Source organism: Crocodylus porosus, unplaced genomic scaffold, assembly GCF_001723895.1.
Source record: "Crocodylus porosus isolate Cpor-Errol unplaced genomic scaffold, CroPor_comp1, whole genome shotgun sequence".
Taxonomy (NCBI): domain Eukaryota; kingdom Metazoa; phylum Chordata; order Crocodylia; family Crocodylidae; genus Crocodylus; species Crocodylus porosus.
Window position 1 is genome coordinate 24,231,059 of NW_017728917.1, and position 19,881 is coordinate 24,250,939.

General features: G+C 38.8%; 1 protein-coding gene across 1 annotated transcript in view; it reads right to left on the reverse strand.

The window, feature by feature from the left end:
- The window catches only part of CACNA1D (calcium voltage-gated channel subunit alpha1 D), a 247,120-nt gene that overhangs the window by 136,949 nt on the left and 90,290 nt on the right, over positions 1-19,881 (reverse strand). Inside the window, exons 8-17 of the mRNA XM_019537015.1 lie at positions 17,470-17,557; positions 16,472-16,498; positions 12,000-12,160; positions 10,799-11,024; positions 10,450-10,657; positions 8,313-8,433; positions 7,119-7,233; positions 6,338-6,407; positions 4,082-4,151; positions 218-362 (exon numbers count right to left, since the gene is read on the reverse strand). Coding sequence (XP_019392560.1) covers positions 218-362; positions 4,082-4,151; positions 6,338-6,407; positions 7,119-7,233; positions 8,313-8,433; positions 10,450-10,657; positions 10,799-11,024; positions 12,000-12,160; positions 16,472-16,498; positions 17,470-17,557 — 1,231 coding nt within the window. The remainder of the gene's footprint in view (positions 1-217; positions 363-4,081; positions 4,152-6,337; positions 6,408-7,118; positions 7,234-8,312; positions 8,434-10,449; positions 10,658-10,798; positions 11,025-11,999; positions 12,161-16,471; positions 16,499-17,469; positions 17,558-19,881) is intronic.

The following is a 19,881-nucleotide window of genomic DNA, read 5'->3' on the forward strand; positions in this document are numbered from 1 at the left end:
ACACACACACACACACACACACACACACACACACTAAATATTGACTTTGATGAAGGTTTTGCAGAAGGGTGTATTTAAGCAAATTAATTTAATTATTAATTAGGGTCTAATTCTTCTCCTAATTAAGTCAATGGGATCCCTGCTCTTTACTTCCATGAGAGTGGACTGATTCCCCAGTGATGAAACCCCAGGCGCTATTTATGAAGGTGATATTTACGGATTGGTGCTGCTGAATATGAAAAAGGCACTCCCTTCAGGAATTGGTGTTATCTTCTCTTTCATGTTCAGTTCAGATATTCTTCGGGGCCGTGGACCAGCTGGTACCTCTGGTTCTTCTTCCTCCTCTTCCTCTTCTTCACCTACTTTAAATTAAACAATTTTTTTACTATAAAAAAACAAAGTTTTTGTTCATTACAGTATAAAGTTACTGCTTGTATTAGCATATACCTACACACAATAGAAGGTTTTAAAATCTATTAAGCAATATACAGACATTTCTATGATTATATTAGACAATTGCTTTAATTGCAGTCAGGGGACCCTGTTAAGAGATTTTTAAAGACAGCCATTTATATATCTCGATTATCTCCAATTGAAAGTCAGTGAAGGGATTCCAAGTTCTTGTCACATCTTCTTATAGTAAAGCTTTCCCATTGTAACCCCTGTCAAGTAATACCTAGTAACACCTGCCAATTCTGCTAACACTCCAGACTAAGATTTTGACCCTACAAATTGACCAGCTATAACCAATCATAATGTCTTGTGACTGAAGACACAAGCCCTTCTTAGGGCTCGAATTGACAGTACTGTCCGCAAACCTTGAAGGGGTTTCAACATCAAAAAAGAACTGACTGTAAATCTATTTAAGAAAGACGAGTGCGATGTCTTGGGCTTACAAGAGATGCACTGAGGGCCTCATAATAACTGTCTTTCAACATGTGAAATGACTATGGTGATTGAAAGACTACAGAAGCAATTTGGAAGCACCATATTTGTTAAAACTGGAATGGTCATAATTTCTATAGCAAAGGCTGAAGAAAATAACAGTGAAATCCTGACTGTCGAACTCAACAGAATCAAAATCACTTCAGTCTACAAACCACTTCACATGAGTTTCACCTTTACAGATACACCAGGGATCACTCAAAATAAATCACAGTTGATCATTGGTGACTTTAACAGCCATAACAAGCAACGGGGCTACAAAGAGACCAATAAAGATAGCAAGGCAGTAGAAGCTTGGTCAGATGCCTACCAGATAAGTTTGTTCCATGACCAAGCTACCTAAATCATTCAACAGTGGCCGCTGGAAACAAGAATACAACTCAGACCTTATACTCACCAACAACACCATTGCTGGGCTAAGTAATAAAGCTAAGACCCTACCCCACATTCCTAGCAATTGACTAATTCAGATCAAAGCTTCAGTAATGCCTACAGCAGTGCCATTCTGCCAATGTTTCAACCTTAAAAAGACAAACTGGAAAGGCCTTTCAGAATACCTTGATGCCACAGTCAAAACCATCAAAACATTGCCTGAGAAAACTGACCAATCCATAAATTTGTGGAGAAATCTGCAAGAAAGAACATTCCATGGGGCTGCTGCCTCAATTACAACCCTGGCCTCACTCCACAACCACTGGCCTGTATGAAGTCTACAGTTGTTTTTGTAAACTCTACTGCTAGAGGCAAGAAACTCATGTTGGCCATCACAGAAGAATACAGGAAATCTTTGCAGACAGACTGAGTCAACTGATATTATGCATAATAGTAAAAAGGCATGGGCGACAATACGTAAACTAAATGTCAAACCACAAAAGGTAGATCATAATGTTATTGTTAATCAAATTGTTCGCGAGATGCTTCTCAACAGAGAAAGCCCCCAAACCAAAACCAAACAAAAACCCCTCAGACTAGGAAGGTGCGAGTACCCCAAAGACCTGGGTTTTACAAGCCCCTTCTTAATGACAGAGCTGAATGCTGGTATTAACGCACTGAAGACTAGGAAAGCAGCCAGCCTTGACAATATACTTACTGAACAAATCCAGCAATTTGGACCATGGACTTCTGAATGGCTTCTCTAACTATAGAACTCACATACAGTCAGTCAAAAAATTCCAAAGATATGGCAACAGGCTAGGTAGTGCACTTCTGAAGTCAGGAAAAGATCCATCTGACTCAAAGAGCTTCAGACCTATCTCTCTGCTATGCTACACATACAAATTATATGAATGACCTACTGAAACAGCTTGCCCCATACATGGGTAAAGACTTAATCCTTGAAAACAGAGGCTTTCACCCTGGAAAATCAACAATGAGGCCAGTTGTTCAATATAACTCATCTTATCGAAGCCGGTTTTGAAAGAGGCCAAATCACTGGAGCTACATCTGTAGACCTAATAGCTGCCTATGATACAGTTAACCACCAATGACTCCTCCACAAGACCCTGGAAATGACAAAAAATGTACACCCGACAAAGGTCATACAAACCCTGCTCAAAAACAGATGCTTTTTTGTCAAACTGGATGAGAAGTAAAGCATATGGAGGTGATAGATTAATGGCCTCCCCCAAGGAAGCATACTTGCACCACTGTTATATAACATCTATACGACTGACCAACTAATCGATTTAGAAACAAAATGTTCCATCTGTGTAAATGATATGTTCATAATAGCCCAAAATACTGGCTTTGACCATATTGAAAAGTCCCTAAGCAAGGAACTTATGGCCTAACCTCATACTACACTGAAAACTAACCCACTGAAAACACAAGTATGTGCCTTCTTTCTGAAAAACCACAAGGCCAACCACCAGCTCAATATTACATGCTCTGGGATCGCACTTTCCCACTGTCCAAATCCAATTTACCTTGGAGTCACTCTCGATTGAACCCTCTCATGCAAAGAACACATCATGAAGACAAAAGCAAAGTTGAATATTTGGAACAACATTGTATATAAGTTCACCAGCTCGAAATGGGGAGCAAGCCCCTCAGCCATCCAAACCACTGCTCTGGCTCTCAGCTGCTCCTCTGCTGAGTGTGCGTGCCCTGTATGGGAGAGATCCATACACGCTAAGCACCTTGACCCTATATGATAGCTGCTGATGTATATCAGGATGCCTGAAGCCTATCAGCCTAAAGTGTGTACCTGCTGGCTGGCATCGCTCCACCTGACATCAGAAGTGCAGTGAGCAGCAGCATAGAATGATCAAGACAAACTGAAGATGAGAGAGACCCACTATACAACCATCCCACAGCACACAAATGCCAGAAGTCACACAGGAGTTGCCTCACCAGCACCCAATCTCTTGATGCCACACCCAGGGAGACACAATTATAGATGTGAGGCCACTTAACAAGTTTTGTTGAGCTGTCGAGGGCTGCTTGGGTAGTCCAACCCCTTGACAGCTGGCACCAGAGGGGTGCAGCAGGGACAAGGGCTGAAGGGCCCAGTGACAGAAACAGATCAATTGGAGCTAGTCCCTTGGAGCCAGATCCGACACAGTGGACCAAGGCTAGAAGGACTAGCCAGATTAAAGGGCTGGAGGACAAGTAGGCTGAGGCCCCAGTACAGGGAACAACATCCGTGTAACACCTGCGAGGCATGGGGCATGGTAAAGGGGAGGTTTAGAGCCAAGCAATCAGCCCATAAGGCTTGAGGTGCCCCAAGAGGCACAGTACTAATGAGAGATCTGGCTGAGGGCTCAAGAACCAATGAGTTCTGGTGAGGTTCAGCAGACTGGAGCCACACAAAGGCCCAAGGGTAGCCTCCCAATTTATTTTACCAACAAGACATAGCAGGTGAGACAAGAGGGTGCCCTCAGGGCATCATTGGCATGGGTGCAGAGCCTCCAGGGGCATAAGAGTCACTCCTGGGGACACTGCCCCATGACATCCATATATGCTATCCAAATGGACTACAGAAAAAGCTCTAACATTGCATTACATTGGCTAATTTAACCAACTGTCTCAGAAGGTACAAACTTCATTGATTTTAAAGAAACTGTATCAGCACAGAGCAATGATATATTTGATGTATTTCAACAAACAGACATAAACATGTCTCTTGCCGGCATACCTGGTACATCACAAGGTGGATAAGGATCTTTATCTTCATCTTCTCCTTCTCCATATTCAGCAATTGTTACCTATGATAATGGCAGAGACATAGGTGCTGAGTACAGACAGTCAAAAAGCCAGAGGCTGAATCAATTCAGTCTTTGCAGGTTAATCTAAACTGCAGAGATTAAACTGAGAAACAACTACAACTACATTTATTTTTGATTCAGGAAATGCAGCCACATGCCTGTAGTGGCTTAGGCCAGAGGCCAGGGGGCACTAGAGCATGCCTCTCTGGCATGTAGCCAGCATGGGCAGTGTGTTCACTTCCTGTTCCTGCTGCCCCAAGGTCTCTGGGATTTGCAGTCCAGACTTACAACAGCAGGACTCACCAGGTTTGCTCATCACTTCCTCTTCTTGCTTCCAGGTGCCTCTGGGACCCCAGTTTAACCTCCCTTTCTGGCGCCAGACCCCAGCTAGAGTTTGCCTGGGTCCCTGCCTCCCCGACCTCCCCAACCCTTCTCTGCTGTACCAGATCGCCCAGCCCAGGGCTGGAAAGCATGCCGGGATGCTGCTGGGAGACTGTGATTTAACTTGAACCAGGAAAGGGCCTGGGACAGAAGTTTCATAAACTGGTTTGATCCAAGTCAGTAAAGTCTGCTACTACATTCAACCGGGTTTATCTTAAACCAGTTTCAGCCATTTGGAAACTGATTTATGTGCCCTAAGCTTCTGTTCTGTTACAGGTTTATACCAGTTTCTGATGACTTGAACCAGTTCATGTATAACTTTTGTCCCTAGAGACATTACAGCTATGCATTTGGTTGAAGCAAATGTCAAACTGAAGCCAAGTATTCAGTGCCAAGGAAGTCAGGCATATGCTTACAGCTAGAGTGTTTCAAGATTCAGAGTGGCTCTTATGAGACTGGAAGTAGAGAAGGGAGACAGCTGATTTCTTAAAGTCTGTTTAAAATAACTTCATGTATTTTTATTGTGGTTATATACTTACGGATCTGTGGACTGAAACAGAGATAAAACCAACAGGCACCTGTAGAAATTGCATGGGGTGGTTTAATATTACTATATACTACCACAGTCCAGATGACTCTTTTAGCAGGAAATTCACAACGTGCCTAAGTTAATGCTGAAATGTGCCAAAGTTAACTTATTCCATGCTCTGAAACTCCTCACCCAGGGAGTTTGTAGGGGTTTGAGTGCTAGATGCTAGGAACTGTGAGCTTCTGTGTGGGCACATAAGGCCTTTGAGGGGCACTAAAACATCCTTAGATGAATAGCAGCTTCTCACAGAGATGTAGAGAGCTTCTTCAGGGCCTGGGCAGAGCAGACTTGGAGTAAAGTGACAAGAGCCAGAAACGTAATAGTAGGGTTTGTGCCCTGGGCAGCCATGGTGTCTGGCTGGTCCAGAACTCATGGGGGCAGAGGCAAGAGGATTCTAGAGTCCAAGTAGCTGTGGGCTCCAGCTGTGCAGGGGGTAGAGTCAGGGTTTCTCTAAGGTCCCAGCACGTAGGGAGAAAGGTGCCCTCCAGCCAAGAAGTTAAGCCTGTTGCAATGTGTCAATATAACCCCCTAATTCAGTGGCAGGGATGGATGCTTATAAGCACTTATCACCTTCTCCCATTATAAACAGTTGGAGCCAGTAGCTGTCAGAGTAGCAGCACAGCCACATCTGTTCTGGTACTCCCTTGCCCCCACTCTGGTGCCCCTCCTTAATCAGCACCTGGGGCTTGTGCCCCCTCACCTATCTCTAGTTATACTACTAGTTCCTGTATACCAGATATTGCATTGCTTCAGGTGTACAGGCTGAGCACAGAAAGTTTCCTTTCTCATCCAGGGGAAAAAACATCATGTAGACAACAATATGGAACTAAAAAAGAAATTCAATAGGGTGCTGACAGACATAGGAAAAAAACCCAAAACAGCGCTTTACCAGGAGAATAGCATCACTTTGACCCAGCTCCCCAACATCTCGCGGACTTCAGCAGGGCTTTTTGACACTTTGAGCTATTCAATCAGCTATTAGATAAAAGCACCAAAAGCCCTGCTGATGCATGAGCTATACAGAAGCTGGGTGAGCCAGGTCAAACTGGGTATGTGCTGTGCTTGATGTGGGGGCACACTGAACTAAGTAAAGCTCCGTTTTGTTTTGTTTTTTCCCCATATGTGTAAGTACCCACAATGCATTTCTGAGCTGATTTAGTGGAAACAACAGAACCACTCTGTAACAAAATAAAAATATATCTAATAAAATAAACACCTTACTATCCTTGGACTTCTTCTGGTCACCTTCCGTTTTGTCACCTTTTTTATTTTCCAGACTCTCTTTTCTACAAAAAACAAAAACAAATAAACCTGATCATGTAAAGACTGAAGGACTAGAAAAAGGAAGCTTTTTAATTGCTGCCATCCATTCTTCTGAGAGAAGAGATCATGCCTACAGAAATACAGGTACTCAGTTTGAAGTGGCATTTACAGAAGACATGACATATGAGCCACAAAATTAATAAAGCTTGCTTCATCACAATGTCCAGATCATTTCACAGATTTTCATTTTAAATATAAATCCAGAAGGTGATCCCTAAAAATATAATGCATTATCCTTAGCCCATTACTAATGGGTAAATTGTGCTCTTGGATACAATCCTATTGACTTCCACAGGGCTAACATGACTTTGTAGGGAGACATTTTCTTGCATATATAAGGCTTGTAGAACTGGCTCAAATGGGAGCTGCACACATCCCTCTAGGGATACATACTTGTTCTAACTGCACAGTAAATCCTATTTTTCCCAGCATTTCAATATCAACTGGATTATGACCATCTTAAGTAACTTCATCTTTCCAATTTTTTGGCCAACTTCAAACTAAAATTACATCATCTTGGTATTAGTTTAAAGGGTATGGTATGCTCTTTCCTTTTTTCTAATTCTGAACTCTTTGTAGCTGTTTCCATGAATCAATATAAACTGTTTATGAATCAATACATTACAAAACAGGAGAATCCTGCACTCCCATCAAATGTGTTAGCATTCATTTACCTGGCATTCTTTTTCCTCTCCTTTTCTTCTGCTTCTTCTTTCTGAGCTGTATTCAGACTTTCAGCATCTGCCAAGTTATCCACAGCAATGGCCAAGAAGACATTTAGCAAGATATCTATTTCAAAACTGTTGTTAGGGCATTGTGCAGTACAACTTTGTGTTTAGTTTATTCCTTATTATTATGAAAAACAACAATGTGAGAGGCATGAAACTTATGCTTCCACGCTAAATCCAGAGATTTACAAACCAGATGTGTTGCTCATAACAGCATTTACTTTACTGGACCACATTAAACTCCAGTATAACTTAATAGTAGGCAACTGTGTTGTATTAATGATACATAAGATCCACTGATTCTACTGCAATAAAATATGAAGCACACTACTTTAAAAAAAAACTAGACATCTCTTAAAAGTGAATTTAAAAAAATAAATAAATGTTTACATTGGCCTGGATAAGTTTCAAACCTTACATGCTGTCATTCAGATACTAGTTCAAGTACTTTTAAAAGTGAATTCTTACACTTCAGTATTTACTTTTTGTGCTGCATTTCAGGCCAAGTCCAGTACTTCACATTGTAACAGTGAAGTATAAATTTCAATAGAAATACCATAAATGTATAATGTAAGGAATCTAATATTTGGTCCTGTTTATTGGCTCTTAGTTTCAGGAACTAACTAGCCACCTGGCTGAGCTGTAACTTAGTGAACAAAAGAGTTTGCTCGCTGAGGACAAAAATGGGTCCTAGGAAGGTAAACCCTTTTGTGCACTAGTCTCAAACAGCTCCACATTCCTAGGAATCAATTCCAGATGGTTGGGGCTCACTAATAGGACATACATGCCTCAATACTACAAGAGAAAAGAAGGGATGAAAAATCACTGGTATGGAGAACCAGATATTTCCATGTATCTTGGAAGGGAGAGTAACCAACATAAAATTACTATGCAGAACAAGATTGCTTTCCCATCAGGGGTGGGGGGAGGGGGGAATTCTGGTTCTTTTTAGTGTGGTTTACCAAGTCTGTAATATCCGGAATGAACATGCTGGGTCTCAGAAATTACATCCATTATACAAAAATCATGTATATGCCCTAAGTGTCATCATAATTCAGTCCCCCTTAATCTCTACCCCATGGTTGTGGTCAAAAGCTGTTGCACTGAATGCCAATGTCACTTGGCAAAGTGAAAGGATACAGTTACCGCAAATGAAGAGGATAATGAAGTATATGCAGACTATCATGCCTGATGATGATGGACCACCATAAGCCATAATGCCATCATACATAACAGCATTCCAGTCTTCACCAGTTAGAATCTACAAAGCAAATACATTATTTGTAACTAGTGACTAGTAAAAGGGGATTCTGAATGCTCCATCCACAACATATTTAGCATTTTATTTTTATACAAAATAATTAACTGACCTTTTTACTTGGGAGGGTTGATGTGTTATAATAGCATGCTTATTATTATTACTGGAAGCTCAGGTTTATATCTACCAATTTTTATTTATATTAAACACTGATGCCAGTGAACTGAATTTCTAAAGACCTAATATGGCTTACAAGTATAAGCTTAGGTACACATTTTTAAGAATCTTAGCCACAAACTGTTTCCCAAAAGGTACATAACATCATGTACATATATACTTTGGGCAAGATTTAGAATCTGTTCGAACTGTGTAGAAGTCCTGAAAAAAACATCATGGTGATGTTCTCTATGGCTAAGTACAGACAGTCAAAAAGTCCAAGGCTGAATTGATTCAGTCTTCACAAGTTAGTTTAAGCTGCGTAGATTGAACTGAGAAAGAAGTGAACTGACATTCACTTTTGATTCCAGAAATGCAGCCACAAGGCTACAGTGACCCAGGGCAGTAGCTGGGGGGTGCTAGAGCATGCCTCTCTGCTCTGCTAGAGCAAACAGATTGGGATACCCCACCCAACATGTGAAGGGGAGTTTGCAAGGTATCCTGGGATGCTGCGGGACAGTGAGTTAATTTGAACCTGGAGGGGATCTGGGACAGAAGTTCAGTAAAACAATTTAACCTAAATCAGATACATCTGATACTACATCCATGCAGGTTTATCTTAAACCGGTTTCAGCTATTTTGAAACTGATTTACGTGCACTGAACTTCTGTTGTGTTACAGACTTGAACTAGTTTCTGATCACTTATACCAGTTTATGTGTAATTTCTGTCCCTAGCCTATGGATAAGTGCAAGAAAGTCACACACATGAATGCCAACAGTCAATCTCCTGACTCTGTGTTCAGGTTCCTAAATTGTCTAGTTTTTAGAGATGCTGGGAATCCAGCAGCAAACTTTGGAGCTTGGAATGAAAATGAGGAGATCTGAGCACCTCTGTAAATCAGACTACTTACTTTATACAGACAAATATGAAAGTGAATGGAGACATTTTAGGCAACAAAGTTTTAAAATGTTGAACTAATTTTTTAAAGGGACCCTTCTGGGTTAGAAAAGATCAAAATATTTTTAGGAAATTTAAGATTAATGGAAATGTTTCCAATCTGAATTTTTTGATATTTAAATTCAGCAGAAAGAGTTATTTGGTTTACTTCAAGCAGTCATCACAGAGCTTCAATGAGGCAACAGGATTCTGACAGAAAACTTACTGACCAACTCCTAAGATTCCCTTCTGGTAGCACAAACTAAATGTTCCAGTACGGCGCTAATACCTCCAAGCCTGAATGTAAAAATGACTAGAAATTAAACTAAAACTGTCTAGCCTAATTTCAGTGCTCCAGCTGAGACAAATTAAAAAATAGAGAAAAGAGTAATTTACATTCTAAAAATCTGTTAGAAGTAACAAATATATATGTGTTAAATTGTATAGAGTTGTTAACCTGACAGTGTTCCTGTAAAGAAATCCAGCTTATTGTGATATTAAGTGATACGATTCACTTAAGTAGGTAATCTGAACATGTTTCTCAATTTATCCAGACAATAAAATTTAAGTAGCTAAATTTCAGAAATACACACATCTATCGTAAAACAATTAATGAACTTACAGGGAAAACATTAATTAAAATAAAATAACTTCCAACTTTTTAACTAGTCATGCTTTTGATGGACAAAGAAGAATTAATGAAGTAACATGAAAGCTATGTTGCATAGATCGATCAAATAAGATATGAAACAAATGGCACAAATGGTGTAAAGTTACTAGAGTACTGAATTTAACGAGCAAAATGTTACTTAAAGTAAATAGAATAGATAGCATTTGTGATTTTTTTTGTAGGAGACAAGTTCACTTAAACAGCTTTGTTGTTTATCAAACGTAAAATGTTTTATAGGGGTGAAAAAAAGGTTACCTGGAATACAGTTAAAAGAGCTTGTGGAAAATTATCGAAGGTGCTCCGTTTTGTTTGAGTTTCATCAAAATTAAATTTGCCTCCAAACAGTTGCATTCCAAGCAATGAGAAGATTATGATGAAGAGGAAAAGCAGAAGCAACAGTGAAGCAATGGACTTCATTGAGTTTAACAAGGATGCTACCAAGTTGCTCAGGGATGTCCAGTGCCTATAAATTAAAATGCGTGTGTTAACACAAAAAAACTGTAAAAGAACAGCGCGTGATGAAATATTACAAAAGAGTTGCTGATCCACCACACAAGTACCCATCAAATTAGTAGCAAGAAAATGAGATAATCTTTAGTCTTACCTTGTTACTTTAAAAATACGTAGAAGACGGACACAGCGAAACACTGAGATTCCAAGAGGTGACATAATTTCCAACTCCACCAATATGGTTTCAACAATGCCACCACAAACAACGAAGCAATCAAAACGATTAAAGAGGGATACAAAATAGGCCTGTAGGCCCAAGCTGTACATTTTTACTAACATTTCACAGGTGAATAAAGCCAGAAGAACTTTGTTGGCAATATCTGGAATAAAACATTAAGAAAATGATATTTTAAATATTTCTCATTTATTTGACATACTTCATTTTTCACTTAGTTTATTGATATTCTATGCTAGATTGCAGCCTTTCAGTATAGAGGGAAATAAACACCACTTCCTTTACTTATAACACCATTTTTTCTCCACTTAGCAAGAGGCACGTAACTCTCTCCTTTCATCTCTAAATTTTACATTATTCCACCTTTTTGTGCTTTTTATCTTGACGATGGCTTGAACAGGGTAGCAAATCTAAAATTTAATGGCATCACTGTTTAAAAATTTGACATTGTAGTTTTGCCTCTGTACTGTGGAAATATGAGCTATTTGATCATTTCCTATATCATCTCTTTAACCTGGATGTTCTTAAAAGATAACAAATAAACTACCACATTTGCTTGAATATGTGATAACTGTGCTTATAAGATGACCCACCAAATAAATAGATTCTATATGTGGAAAATTCATAATTTTGATATAATTTGCCAGGTGCAGAATCTAATTATTGTAGGTTTGCCTTAGGTTTGTCCTCCTCCCACTGCTACAATAGGGAAAATAAATCTGGAGGGCCAGGTAGTGCCTTTGCTCCCCCACCAACTTCTTCCTCTGCAACCTCTCCCCCTTCCTTAGTCAGACCCCACCCTCCCTGAGCACATGGACATGAAGAACAAATTTGAAAAACCTGATCTTGAAATAAACATACCTTTAGTAATTTGCATATAGTACCCATAGACTTAGTTCACCCAAAATTGATGCATTTTACCTTTTTTTCATACTAAACAATGTATTTGTGTTTTTGTTGTATGCAAATGTATGACAAGGACCACATGGTGATTGGGGGAATAAAAAAATGCTTTCTTGTATTTGAGTAAATGTGGTATAAAAAGGGTAAGTGCAAACATAGCCAATGGGAGTTTTCAGTTATCTGTAATCAAAACAGGAAAAATGGTCTTTGATTGTACCTTGGATCTGGGTCAACCAGTTAGGTTGATTATAATGCTCTGATGAGATAGTCAATGTGTTTAGAAAGACTAAGACAATAACCAGCCAATAAAATGAGACAGATTTTACTGCAGCTCTACATCTTCTTCGATTGAATCGGTTCCAGCGACGCCAGCGTCGACTAAAAATTGAAATAAGAAAATCCTGTGTTATACTACAGAAAAATATTACAGCATTTGTGCTTGAATAAGATTTCTATTTGGTGGGAGATCTGAAGGCATATGACTATGTTTGTGAACACATGAGAAGCCATGAAAGAAATATGACGTAGACAGTAGCAGCACCAGAATGATGGTATTTGTCCTACCTAACCCAATATCCCAGTGCCTAGGACACTCACTTTACATCATGGCATTTCAAGATATAAACAGGGGCCCAAGCATATTTAATCTGAGGTAAAGGTGACCCTAAGAGGCAGCTTCAGAGCAATATTCAGACAAGGTTTACTGAAGAAATCAGCAATACTAGAACATTAAAACACATCATCTCTAATTTTGAGTTCAACTAAGGCAGGTAGAATCATGCTCTGGCAAGGCTGCTAGCCTGGCACTCATGAGTTCTGGGTATTCTGCTAAGTGTCAGACCTCCTCTGAAATCATGGACAAGCCACTTAAATTTTCCCTGCCTCACTTACCTTTGGTGGGAGAGGCAGAGAAATAGAGTAGATATATGAAGAATATGATTTTTATGAAGCACTTAGATATTATAATAATGGTACCAAATGGTACCAAGTGACAAACAAAAACCACAGGTGTAGATCGGGCCTTCAATGGGCTGTACACATGCTGTGATCACTCTGTCCCCCAACACTCTTCCCTTCTCAGGAAGGAATGGGGCCCAGATCAGGCACCATCTCGGCCACCTGAATGGAAATAAACATACCCAGCCAGCCAGCAGGCCCTATAAACCCATCAGGCCTCCCTGAACATGTGCTTCCAAAAAGCAACACATAGAAGCGCCCTTGGCATTGCTGTTTAGTGGTGACTAAGGCAGAGACGAAGGTTCTCTCACTTTATTGTTAGGCTCCTTTTGAACTTAGCATTGTGTTTTTTGGGGAAAAGGGAGAAATTTAGTGTGTTTTATGTGTTGGAAGGGTATAGGAAATGGGCTGCAGGTTTGGAAGGGACCTTGGGAGGTAGTGGGGGGGAATTTCACCCTGGCATAAGGCAGCATGATAGGGGTGCTTGTGTGTGGAGTGGAGGGAGTAGAGTGAGGTTTCTTGCATCAAGATATTAGTGATAGCTCAGAAGCATGTTTGGGATTGGCAAAAGAGTTGCATGCTGGGGGTGGGGCTCAGCAGGGAAGTGGTGGTTAGTGGAGGAAAGAGTTGGAGTTCTCTGGTTTGGGGGTATTGTTTGTTTATTGCAAACTGCTCTGAGTCTTTTGGATAGAGCAAGAAAGAAATCTAACAAATAAGTAAGTAAGCAAACATGTGGGATAGCAAATCTCAGCCTCCTGCACCAAGGGCTTAAAATCCGTGCAAGATTAATATCAGTGGGATCTGGAAACAGCTTCAAAATAAAAAAAATATGAATTTCAGTGTGTGAATCTGGACCTTCTCCATTATGATGTAATGCGTCTTAAAACTGAAATTTACAGGGGGTTGCTACTTTTCATTCTAAAAAATTCTATTTTTATTTATATTCTATGATACCTAAATTGCTACAAATAATTAGTTAAAAATCTTATAGCCTCTGTACTTATCATGTACACAGTAAAAGCCTCATTATCCAGCACTTAATTAACCAGCACACTCTATTAACTGGCATGCCGGACAACATCGGTCAATGCAGCGAAAGTGAAACCAGAAGTGGGACTTCCGGTTTCACCGAGTCCCACTTTGGGCCATGGCCCAGGGCAAAGCAGCCTCCATGGGGCCCCGCTCCTTGTCCCCTGGCACACTGACGCCAGGAAAGTGGTGAGAGGGGCAGTGCAGTGCCCATCCCCTGGCACACTGATGCACTAGATGTGGCGGAAGGGGTGTCTTTGTCCAACCAGGCAAAGACGCCTCAGATAACTAGATTATTTGGTTACCTGGCACCCCCATACCCTATGGGTGCCAGATAACAGAGCTTTTGCTGTCTATTGGAAAAGTTCTAATAGGCCTCAAGTAGAAAATCCAGTATATAACAGTTAATAAAAATAAATAGTCTTGGCAAAACACTCAAGCAGTGATTGAATTCCCTTCAGTCACCTTAAACTGGTGTTAATCATTATGGAAAATAGTATTAGTGCATTATGAAAATGTTTCATAGCCTATACCTAATAATAATCATATGAAGAAAAATCCCTTGCACTAAACTAACTTGATACTGTGAATGTTCTTGGCTTGCTAACTTCCTGCTAAACTGCATTATGTTCTTAACAATCATACTTGTACAATATAACCCAAACTTACATAACAGAAGTCAGTAAAAGGAGATGCCCCTAGAGCCTGACTGTGGCTTCATCTAGATGACGCTAACTGTGCAGTTGTTACTGTACAGTTATTTAGTACTTGTATATACAAGTAGTAAATGATACAAGTACTAAATGACTGTGGAGTAACCAGTAGGCCTGTGTGAAGAGGGAAGTATTTGATTTGGATTTGAATCTGGCAGATTTAGAGGACAGTGATTCAATTCAGAGATTTGGAGGATGCGGGTATGGCAGCACTGGGAGTAGGGGCTATGGCCCGCTGCCACTTGCCCGGCAGCATCTCATGTAGACTCAACCTGCTTGTGGGAGTTGGCAGCACTCACAGAGATAGTCCACTGAACACAACGAAAAGACTTCTGTTGACTTCAGTGACCTTTAATCAGGCCTAAACTCTTACATATTGAGAGTTTTAAAACCAATGACAGAATGGTATAGCTAAATCCCTGTGACAGTCTTTGAAAATACAGTCCAAGGGGTGTGCAATTTTAGGCTCCACATGTAAAGTCATTTACATTTTTCAGTGTTTGCACAATTTTTGTTGCTATAGTTTAAATAAGCCTTCAGCTTTCAAACAGTCTCACAGGAAGATAATAGCTGATATTTATCATCTTTGTTAAAATCTTCAGAACTACATGCATACATGCACATACATCTACACACATACACAAAGAAACAGAATAAAGAAAAAGGGGGCATGACATTGAAATGTGATGCTCCGTTATATAGTATCGTCATGTAAAAACAATTTTTGCACCATTTTCTCTCATTTTGCAGCAAAAGAAATTCTAATATTGTATTTTTTTATTATACTGGATTTTTGTATACAAGCATCAAATGTAGGGTTTTTTTATCTGAAGTGAATCCATATATTGTACATACTCTTAATTACATGAAATGTTCCTGTTTTGAAATTATAAAGCCATGTTTCTTAGCGTTAATAACAGCTCTAAAGAAATATTAAACTCTTAGGGGATGCTTAATTGATATAATTTGCTACAGCTAGCCAAACTATAAAATGAGCTCTTTTGCACACAAATAATTTAACTTTTCATCTGTTCTATTTATGAAAAAATGATGGCTTTTACAAAAACTAATCCATAAGCAAGCCACAATTTGCATAGTCTACAGCTCTTCATTAATATAACTTTGGCTTCATAAGCACATTGAATAGGAGGGGTGACAAGACAGAATCCTACCAGCCAACACAGGAGTAAACCTTTACAGCAATTACCATCTTGAGCCTGTTGCTTAAAAAAACAAAACAATAGGGTCTATCCACATGTGCAAATCAGCAAAATCTCTTAGCCCCTTGCTTCAAAAAGAATACTCCAGTGCTGTCAGTAAAATTATGCAACAAAACCCAAAGCTAAAACTAGTTTCAGTAGGTCAAAAAGCCTGAACAAATCCACATGCTTTTTTGTTAGAACCTTAATTATCTTCTTGATTACCTCTGTTGTTCAGTGAATAATCTGTGTAAAGAATATTAAGGCTGTGGATTGTTTGCAGACTGGTTAAGAATATATTTACTATCCACAATTCAATACATGTGCTACATGATTTGTCTCGTCATTGTTTTTGTTTAATGACTGAACTAGGCTTTATAAGACTACATTTTCTGTTTGCAAATTTTATTTTTGGATGATGGAAACAAAGTCAAATAAAAAAACATTTTTTCAAGGACTGCAACAGAACATCCACCATGAACACACTCAGAATAGTACATATTCTTGCTTCTACTCACACCTCTTGCTTTCTGCAATCATTCTTGTAAATAAAAACTCATTTACCCGAATGTTTGACTGAGTGACAGAAAGCCACCACTACCAGTGAAATGAATCTGGGAGTTTTATTCCGAAGAATGTTTGTGAACACATTTCTACTGTATTCATCAACCTCTCAGTAACATTTTCACCCACCCAAATGAAAAACAGTAAATAATGATCACGTGTTGTCATCATGATGTATGGACCATCACAACAAAAAAAGCACTGGAAAACGAAAGGGAAATACTGACCTGAACTTGGATTTTGAGATAGTCTGACTAAAAGAAAAGGAAAACATTTTTAAAAAACAGACAGAAAAAATAATTTACACAATTCCTTCTCTTTAGTGTGATATAAAGGAAAATCAAAATACTGGAATTACTCAAAGTTTGTGCACAAAAATAAAATTTCAACATAAGGCTTCATGAATGCTGAAACACTACTGCTATTGTGTCATTGTTGTTTACTGATCCTTTTGCAAAATCCTCTATGACTATAGGAATTTTACATGAGAAAAAAAGAAATCTCTTCAAATTAAGTCTTGACTCTGTAGGCTAGAAAATGTACATTTTGTGTAACCTAGTATGGAAGCTGCTTCAAAGTATGAGCACTACAATAATGAATAGTGAAACATGCTGTGTATAAAATGATACCACGTTTGTTTTACTACTGTATATTTTAGAGAACAAGTATTCACCAAGAAACAAGTTCTGGATATGCTTTGGAAACCTTCTGGAAGAATGAATAAATGCAATAAATTAAAGTCATTTTCACAATTATTATGATTAGGTTTTGTCTACCAAAAGGTGCAGTATTCAAAAAACAGCTAGAGAATGCTTTACTATTACCCAGTTTATGAAATAAGGATACTCTGTATCATGCTTCAACTACTGGAAGACACTAATCTTCATTGCAATTCTTAAGTTACTTCTCCCCTCTTTTTTTAGTGTTTTGAGGAAATAATTATAAACCCTTAAACCTGTGCAAATCTAAGGTTCAAATGAATAATCATTAATGAAATATAACTGTATTTACTGTGACTTCAGACTTTCACTATGCTCCAATTTTGTTCAGATAACATGACTTGGATTTTACATTAAGTGACTAAAAGCCAAAAACATTATTCATTAAACAAACCTTGAGTATTTCAAAGAGATAAAGTAGAGAAGAGAAGAGGCAGTAGAGAAAACAGGCTCTTTTCAGTTCTAGGACATTGGAAATACTTGCACATGTATCTTTGTATACTCACCACAGCTTTCCACAGCATATGGGGTTCTCTCCTTCTCCACTGACATTCTCTGTGTTCACAGACTCAGTTTCACTAGTAGGCATACTTGCTGTTATGAGATATTATAATAAGTGTTAGATATGCAGCCAAAGCCATTCAGTTACACATGATCTATTTTTATTTCTTGTTAAAAAAACACCTCTACTTTTTTCAGGTTTACCAAGTTCTACTGAAAAAGCTGAAGAATAGCAGCAGGAAGTTATGATGTGCCAAAATTTTCATTATCCCTCTTTTGATGTCAAAGGTAAATGCACAGGATACCATAATGTACTAAGGTTCCCTCTGCAATTTTAGCAATTAAACATTACTATGGAAATGTACAGTAACACACAGTGACGAGTAGTTTCATCTAGAAGATGCTATCCTGAAAAAAGGAATACACCCGACCTAGCTTCTGCAATTTCTTTTGTATGATGTATTCCAGCCTCACCTTTGAGGTGATTTTGGAGCCATACGTACCAGAAGAAAGGTCATGTAAAGGGCCAGAAAACATGCTTAAACAATTCCCAGAACTGCAATGAAGGTCCTTTCTTCAAGAGAAGTTATCAGACTCTGATACGTCTACCACAAGTGAGCACCCTTTATCTTTATTTTCAAATTTAAAAAATGTAAAACATCAAGGCAAAGAACTAGGAAATAATTCCATCTGAGAGTATAAGGAAATAAAAAACATGGAGAACAGTCCAATGGGTAGTAAGAAGAGTTAAGCGGACTTCCAATAACAAAAGGGACTGCTGAGTTTGTTATGTCAGTGACTTCTGCGCATATAGTGAAATAATTAACAACAGCTAGCTATTGCAGCTAATGGTTTGTTAGGCAAAAACATCAGCATGTTGATCATGGCCACTGATCTCCAACTTAGTAGAGGAAGGACATGCCTGCATGTATCAAAAGAAGTTGGAGAAGCAGAAACAAGGATATTTATCAGTAGTTCCTAGGCCTGAATGGTATTTCTTCAGCTGGTCAAGCTAGCCATTCTTGTTCTTAGCACACAGAACATGAAAGTTTATTCTTGACAACTTGATTTTCATAAATAGGGACAGCATCTACATTGGAAGACAAGAGAATGCTGAAGCCACGTTGAAGTTACTGTAGAATGGCAAGAGCGACTGTCATGTAGATTTCAGCAAATATTTCTAGAAACATTGTGGACAGTTTGTTTTTGACATTTACTCCTCAAACTGGTGATTCTAACTAAATGCTTTTTTAAGAAAGTACCTTTTTGTGATTTTTTTTTCTACTTGTGACCAGAGCTAGATGAAAGGCTTGGAAGAGAGAAGGACCAGATTCCCATTTGTACCAAGGCTCCTGTCCAACCCTCTGACAAAGTTATAAGCCCCTAACCGGGTATGAGAGTTGGGTACTTTATTTGTCCAGAGATCACATACAGAATTGGTAGTGACATTATAAGCTCCTCCACCTTACTGTCTTTCTAAATTGCCTTAGTCTCAGCTTAGCAAGACCCACCTCCAAGTGGTAAATGGTAGCTCTACTTTGCAGATCCATTCAGATCTAGATTTAATGATGAGACTACCAGCTCTATAAGGAGCCAGATCCCCTGTAAGCATTAGCAACAGCTTAGGATTTGGCTCTTCACACATGACATATACTTACATGGAATGCCACCCTACCTCATTGTAGCATTACAGAGAAAATAAACAAGATCCAAAATATTCATGCAGTTGTTAAGAAAAAAAGAAGAGGGCCCAGTCAGTAAGCACTGCAAACTCTTCTTTCACACAGTCGCTTTGTTTCAGATTGTTTTTTTAAATTAATGTAATCAATATATTTCTCCTTATTTTAAAACATATATATGCCTAATAAATGCATGCATAGGCCTCATTTACAAAATCATGTCACTCTGTATAAATCAGACATGGCATTAGAAAAATGACAAATCAATATGGTAAGTCTTGGATGAAAATTACAGTCTACAATTATAAAACAGATCTAAAGTGATATTATTTTAATGTTCAACACTAAAGCAAATAAGTAGAAATGATTTCCCAGGCAAAATTCCACTGTAGAATAGATCAGTGTTTAGTCTGGAAAAATCTATATTGAAGACTGACACTTCCTACAAAGTTTAAGGGGAAAAAATGTTAAACCTCTTTAGGATATTGTTTCACGGCTTCAGATGAAAAAATTGCCAAGTTTCCTATCCTTGGTAAGTACTGAAATATTTCAGTTGTGCTGTATGACTTTGTAGATAAAAACAATTTTTTATCCATGGGGAAAGAAAAAAACCCAAACCATTAAGCTTCTATGACATGAGCTGATATTCTTGACTAATATTGAATATTAATATTCTCCCAACCAGGGAGAAGAGCTCGACCAGGAATTCTTAGGTCAGCTCACAGAGGCAGTGAGGGC